At 36.2% G+C, this 7,998-nt stretch overlaps 1 protein-coding gene across 1 annotated transcript; it reads left to right on the forward strand.

Moving 5' to 3' along the window:
- Positions 1–1,342: 1,342 nt before the first annotated feature.
- LOC311170931 (olfactory receptor 4C46-like) lies at positions 1,343–2,307 on the forward strand (the record flags this gene model as incomplete). Its single annotated transcript, XM_084233441.1, has 1 exon — positions 1,343–2,307. The coding sequence occupies one exon, from the start codon at positions 1,343–1,345 to the stop codon at positions 2,279–2,281; it is 939 nt and encodes a 312-aa protein (XP_084089567.1). The 3' UTR covers positions 2,282–2,307.
- Positions 2,308–7,998: the final 5,691 nt, after the last annotated feature.

The following is a 7,998-nucleotide window of genomic DNA, read 5'->3' on the forward strand; positions in this document are numbered from 1 at the left end:
AAACAGTAATGGCATACGAAAGAATCTAGAGATAAAAAAGCTAAATATAATCTGACCTAACCTTGACTCTGTGCTTAATTAGCTTGATCTTAGACATGTTTCATAACCTCTCTATTCTTTTATTTATTTTTTTAAAGATTTATTTATTTATGCATACAAAAACTGGGGCACAGGCCAGAGGTATGGGAGGGTGAGAGGATTGACCAGAGACAAAGTGGGGGCAAAACAGGCAGATGGACTGAAAACACTGCTGAGGGGAGCAGTGGGTGAGACAGGAGAGGTCTGCCTCCCCATGTGAGTATTTCCCTGGCTGGCTAGGGATTGAACCCATACTGCAGAGGCTGTGGATAGCTTCACAGTGCTGCACTCAACCCCCTGCGCCACTAGGGAGGCCCTATTATTTTATTTTATAATGTGCAAAACAAGTAAAACAGGATGATGGAAATCATATCATATACTTGTAGTTGTGATTAAATCAATAAATGTCTAAAGAAACCATTGGAACAACTAATTATTTACATTGATTTAATATTCTCAACATAAATATTTGAGACTTCTTTCCTGCAAAGTAAAATAATAACATCATAGGTTCAATCGGTATTAAATGGATCAACAGGTGCATAAAGCTTGCTAGTTTGAACAGAGCAATTAATCGTTTAAAGAATAATGATTAGCTATTATAAAATTCTTTGGTTTATACAATAAGCATTTAGAATGTTTCCAAAGCAACTCCTGTGTACTTTCACCGGTGTCCTATTATATAGCGTGATAACTCTTTGAAATCTCCTACTATGCTTCCTATGTCTGTCTTCTACTCCTTGCTGAACTTCAGCCTACTTGATCCAAGACACACAAAGATCATATAGAGTAATAGCCAAGATTCTCCTTCCTTGGTTTTGCTTTAGCCTTTACTCCTATTCTCAATTACCTTTCATAATTCCCCATTTCCTATCAGTAAAGGGAAATATCTGTGTTTTGCACTCTCTGTCTCCACATCATTGTTCTACCTCTTCTCTCCACCTTAGCTACCAGTATGTATGTACATTCTAATTCAAGATACTTTCAGTCATTTGAGCTGATTTGGTAAACATACATGGGTTCCTTAAATATGTGTTCAAAAAACTCAAGTCTACGGATGTGACAGAATCTTTATCAGAGGTCACTTGATTAATTTTCAAGAAGCAAAAATATTTTTTAGCAAAAAAAAAAAAAGCCCTTAGAGGAATACACAGTTTAATAAAATATGAGCATTTAATATTTACTAGAGTGGCTAAATTTGATAAATTCCTGGTTGTATCAATAAAAAAGTGTTTTTTTTTTCCAGGTCTGAATTAAGCATTATATGAAATACATGGATATTATGAACAACGTGACAGAGTTTGTTCTACTGGGACTCACAGGGAATCCAAAGATGCAGAAAATTGTATTTGTTGTGTTTTTTCTCATCTATGTCATCTCTGTGGTAGGGAATTTGCTTGTTGTGATTACTATTGTTAGCAGCCCATTATTTGGGTCCCCTATGTACTTTTTCCTGGCCCATCTCTCCTTCATTGATTCCTGCTATTGCTCTATCAATACCCCTAAACTTTTCGCAGATGCACTCTATGAAAAGAAGACTATATCATTCAAAGGATGCATGAGTCAAATATTTTGGGAACATTTCGTCGCTGGTAGTGAGATTATCCTGCTCACTGTAATGGCCTTTGACCGCTATGTGGCCATCTGCAAGCCCTTACACTATACAACTATCATGAATGCACGGGTGTGTGGCCTGCTAGTAGCAGTGGCGTGGATGGGAGGCCTTCTCCACTCAACCATACAGATCTTCTTCATCTTCAAACTGCCCTTCTGTGGCCCTAATGTCATCGATCATTTTTCCTGTGATCTAAGTCCTTTGCTCAATCTGGCCTGCACTGATACCCACACTCTAGGACTCTTTGTTTCTGCCAACAGTGGCTTCATCTGCCTGCTAAACTTCCTCCTCTTGATGATCTCCTATGTGAGTATTCTACGTTCCCTGAAGAACCACACCATGGAGGCAAGGCGCAAAGCCCTCTCCACCTGTGTCTCCCACATCACAGTAGTTGTCTTATTCTTTGTGCCTTGTATATTTATATATTTGAGACCTGCTGTTATTTTACCCATTGATAAGGCAGTTACTGTATTCTACACTGCAATAACTCCCATGTTAAATCCCTTAATCTACACCTTGAGAAATGCACAGATGAAAGATGCCATTAAGAAACTGTGTAGTAAGAAAGCTATTTCAGATGACAAATAAGAGTGGCTTAAGGCCTACATTGATGCAACTGGTGAAAGGATCACAAGGACATTTGGTTAATCTCAGCAAAGAATTCTTGTGAAATAAAGAAAATTAAGTTAACTGCCATGTGTCATAAACCAGTGCATGGAAATGGGGAAAAGCTAGCCCATGCCACTCTTTGCATATTGGGAAAAATTCTGTCAAATTGGGATTTCATTATACTAGCATATTCATGTATATGAAAGCATAGTTTTTCCTTCAAATATAATAAATAATAAAATGTATTGATTTCAAGCAATAATCTGTATTGTAATCTAAAGATTTAGTCACTGCTATTTCCCCTTTTAAGAGAGGAAACTGATGACAGGTGAATGCATAGAGTAGATAGACTGAAGAATAAGGAGTTCTCAGACCATATGGTTTACTGTATGTGACACAAGGAATGATGATAGAAAAGTAAGTTCATTAAAATAGTTATGATTTATTGAGGCACAGATTGCTGAGCATACTATACTATAACATTTACTTCATTTCTCTCTGAATTATAATTTTATTAATCTGCTCAATTTTCTGTATGATAATTAATTTATTATGTTGCCTCTAATATGATGACATCTAAGTGTGTCCCAACAATGGGTCATTGAAGCACTGTGGTTTAACTAACAAATATTACACCACCTTTCCAAATTATTTTTCGAATCATCACCTTAGGCTGCTCACACATCAGGAAGAGTGATGACTCAAATTAAAGAAAATTTTGTGGTCAGACATGAATTTCTATTTATTAAAAAGTTATACTCCATTGATTTTTGATACATGTCTGCTTAGTAAAAAAAGTTGATAGGTTTTTGTTGATGTGGATGGATGGAGGAGGATTGAACTCTAATGGTGTCAGTGAGAACAGAGAATGTAGTGGACATAGTCCTATACAATTTAATCTCTCTTCAAGGTCCAGTGCATGCAGGACCCAGATATAGATGCTAAGCATCTCAGCTATTAACAACTCAAACTCTCAATCTCATCTTGACATTTCTACCGGAGAAAATGAAAGGTGTCTTATCTTGGGTATGATGCTACCATCCCAGGTCTACCAGCAAGCAAAGACTGACTGACATGGGGGAAAAGAGACTGGTCCTCTAACATCCAGGTGGACCCAGCTCTGTACTACAGAGCTCCCTCGGTTCCAGGCTAAATCCAGTTGTTATTTGGGATCACATTTGCCCCACCATAGTCAGATTCCCTTAACCCCTTCTCATTATAAAGCACTTTGATGAAAATTCTCATCCCATGGTCTGTACCTAGGCAACCAATAATGATATGGAGAAATATAGAAAGGTATAAAAACCATTTAAGAGTTATAAGAACAGAACTTAATGTAGGATGAAGATTAGGGAAAGTAGAGTTATGAATAAAATGCAGATTTTGATAGATCACTGGGTGTAGAGGAAACTGAGAAAATGCAATACAAAGAAGATTCATGGCAGGCGATTATTCTATCATGAAGGAGAAGCATTTTGTCCTGATGTCATAGACACTCTGTAAACAGCTTTTCCATAGTCAGGACCCATGATGCTGTCAAGTAGTGATAAAGATAGCACCATTTTCTGTGACCCTACAGGTCCCACTAGCAAAATATTTGCTTCCTATTCCCACAAACATATGACTTCCTGAACTAGAGGCCTTAGTTCCAAAGGGAGGATGCTTCTACCGGGAGACAAAACAAAGTTTTATTCAATAGATGTTAAGACCAACTAATCACTTCAGTGTCCTCAAGCCATTGGATCAATAGGCAAAGAAAGAAGTTACTGTGTTGACTTGAATGATTGACCCTGATACTGAGGGGAAATTGGACTGTACTTTACAATGGAGGTAAGGAAAAGTATGCCTGTAATACAGAAGATCCCTTAGGATCTTTCTTATTACCCTGTGTTACGATTGATATCAATGACAATATGCCATGTCAGTGGGACAATAGTAGAAATATCTTGGAATATTATCTTCCCTTCTTTGAATACTCAGTTCTTTCCAACCTCCTTCCACAAATCATATTATTTTCCCTTACACTTGCTTTCTGTCTAATAAGATTTGCAAAGAGAAATGAATTAATATTACTTGCCTGAAATATTAGTACAACCAGATACAGAAAATATAAATCATTCATTCCACGGTAAGGAAATCAAGGAAGGTATCCTGTATTTTGTTATTATTTGAGCTTTTGAAAAATAAAAATCTTCACACACCACCTGTTAATATTCAATAGAGAATGACAAGCACCACAGACAAGTAAAGTACAGATAGAAATTCTCCTAAATATACACGTCTAGTGTAACTCTATCAGGGAGCGGTGGGTGTTTAAGGGCAGTGTTTACTGAAAACAACTTCTCAAGGTGGCCCCTGAAATAAAACACTAAAAAATAGAGTCATCCTCATCTATTCCCCAATTTTTCATGTCTGTTTTCTATTTGGTATTATTCTGTTACCATCCTTACAATAACCTGTTCTTTCGGAACTCTTATTGATTTGCAATTTTAGCCCATTTAACTAATCTTTTTTTGAAATGTTTAAGTAAAACAATAGTTATTAGGAGATATGCAGTTTTGTCTCCAGATCAGTACAACTCATTTTGTGTACCAAAACCTGACAAAATGGGAAACTGGGGAAAAGTGGGCATATTGTCATCCTCAGACCACAAATAAACTTTGAGCCAATATTTTGAGGATATGAAAAGTGTGAATCCTCTCACTGCATCTCTAAAAAGCTATGATTCATGAAAAAAAAAATTATTGTTTTAAAATACTAATTTTATGGGACTCACTTTCCAACATTTTAAAGTGTTTGATTCTGAACAACTTCTCCAGTTGTATAACTATTCTATCTAGCTAATCAGAAGTTATTTAGAATTAGTCAATTTTATCTTTTTAACTCAGAAAATTACCTTTGTAAGGTCTTTATTGTATACAATAGACAGACAATCCCAGTAAGTGTAGTTATGAATGTGTTTTATTATCAGAGTTAGTAGAGCAATGAGACATATAACTTTATTATATTTTCAGGGGTAGTAGAGAATATTCAATCTGAAAACACAGTCTTCTCATTCCAGGAAAAAATAAATAAATAAACACATCTGCTTGATGTATATAAGCAAAAATATGTAATATTATTACAGAAGTGATAAGGATATCTTCCAAGATGAAGAAAGAAATATCTTTATCATGAGGTAATCACTGAAAGTCACCAAGAGGATGTTTCTAAGCAATGCTGCCCTAATGTTCCCAAGAGGCTGAAGTAGCTAAGCAGCATTCCAAGGAAAAAAGAGAGGACAAGAACAGTTTGGATATTTTACACCTAATTATTTTTAAGTCCTTGGTCACTGGATGAATTCCATTAACAGATTTCAGTAAATATATTCAGTTGATACATTTCCATTGCATCTTACACATACCCTGACTAGACCCATTCTTCAATAAATGCTTGTTTATTTGAGAAGCATAATCTCCATTCTCTAGATTGTCTTGTGTAATAGAATACAAATACATTAAAATCCCTCTTTCAAGAATCACAAGAAACTCTGAAATATGCTGGAGGAAACAGAAATATTTCTTAAAATTAATATGTATGTGCTTAAAGAAACTGACTTGTTGGCAATGTGTATGGATAGAAATGTATTTTGAGATTTCAGACCGGGGTGGAGACTTCAATGTCATCCTGAAGCTATTGATTAAAGAAGAAGAAGTACCATAAGTTTTAATAAGTTAGTAAAATCAAAAGCATTGGTTATACTTAATTTGTTTTAAATGTAGATGTCCAAATATAAAAGAAATAAGATTGTTGTAGAAATGAACAACCAAATGAGATCAACAATATCCAAGTCAAAAACATTAGAACCAGAGAATGCCTAAGAGGATATATATTCTTACCTCCTATGCCAAAAGAAGTAATTTTGTGAGGTAACATGTGTATTGAAACTTTATTATGGGCCTCCCCGGTGGCGCAGCAGTTGAGTGCTGGGTTGCGAAGCTGCCCAAGGCCTCTGCGGCACCAGTTCAATCCCTGGCTGCTCCCCGGCCAACGGAGGAGGGTCCCTCCCGCATAGCGCGCAGACCTCTCCTGTCACCCGCTTCCATCAGCAGTGTACTTCGGTCCTTCTGCCTGCTCTGCTCCCTGCTCTGGCTCTGGTGATTTCTCTCACCCTCCTGCACTTCTGACTGTACCCAGTGCATGTATAAACAAAACAAACAAACAAATAAATAAATAAAACATGCCTCTATTAAAAAAAAATTAAAAAAAACTTTATTATGATAATCAACTCACATGATGAAAGTTTGACAACAAAATCATAGCTGAACAAAATGGTATTAAAAAAAAAAAAGTAATAACTAGTCTTTTTTACCTTCCCCATCTCCTATCCTCAGACCACATATTTAGATCCCTAATGGGTCACTTTCATTTTGAATATCTCTGTGTGTCACCCCATCAACCCATTTCCTGCTTTGCATCTGCAATGCATTATATATAAAAAAGAAAACCATTGAATGTTGGTATAATTTTCAATCTTTCACTCCTCAGATGTCATTTCTAAAATGGAAAAGTGACCCCTATTCTAGGAAAAGTAGGGAAACTCAAGTTCAGGTATGGCAGGAGAATGTCTGTATTCAGGTTCCAAGTGTAGGGAATAAAATTCCCCAGTCAAAAACGGGTGTTTCTCAAACATGTCTCTCCAGAATACCTGCTTCTAAGATAAAGCCTTTCCATCAAAGCAGGTAATTGATTCCAGGGAGAAAAAGCAGCAACTATAAGACAAGGTCCTTGAATCTTCACAAAAATCCTTTAAATATCCATGCGGGCCAAAGCATAAGTGAGCTTTGCTGATCATACCTCCAGAAAGGACTAAAATCATGGGCAATATGACACATGTGTGAGTATTTCCTCCACACTTTCTGCTTTTCACTGTGGAAACAGAGTCATCTGTAGAAGATCATCTTTCTATTGTGTTTCAAATGAATCCCTTCCAAATGCATATCCCAAGTGTTCTATGAAACATTAAGATTCTATGAATGAGGAAAGGACTGAGACTTATAAAAACAAGTGTAGCAAGTGTTTGTTGTATAATGGCTCAACTAAATAGTCTCTTTTTTAGTGTCACATCTTTCATGCTGAAGGTTATTTATTCCAAAAGGATGTCAGTTTGAAGATGGCATTATTCTGAACATCCCCAGACATAATTGAGGGAAGCTAGGACTGTAAGGTAAGCTATTCAAAAGTGCTAATGCTTATTAAAGATTGTTTTTTCTCATATATGAGCAGCATCATGTTTCCAGATATCTCAAATATGGTAATAGTACGTTTCAACCTCTCCCATTCTTCCAAAAATCGGTAAGTAACATCGACCTCAGCCGACATAAAAAAACAAAGACTTCTTGAGATTAATTATAGGTTGTCGCCCTCTAACATCAAACAATATGCTTTTGCAAGGAGACATCCCCTTTAACAATCAAGGTACAACATGAGAATTAAAAATGTATTAAATACAATTACACATAGAGAAGATGTAAGTATGAATACTACACTGACATCAACTGTCAGCTGTATACAGAAAGCAAAAAAGAGTTTCCTTTCTTGGATCAGTTGCTGTGGATAATATGAATATCCATGGAATCTTTAACAAAAATTAAAGGTGGGGCCTCATAAGCTCCTTATAGTGAAAGTTCTCTGTGTATTATTGATCAAAATGCCAA

This window comes from Talpa europaea, assembly GCF_964194135.1.
Source record: "Talpa europaea genome assembly, chromosome: 1".
Classification (NCBI taxonomy): Eukaryota; Metazoa; Chordata; class Mammalia; order Eulipotyphla; family Talpidae; genus Talpa; species Talpa europaea.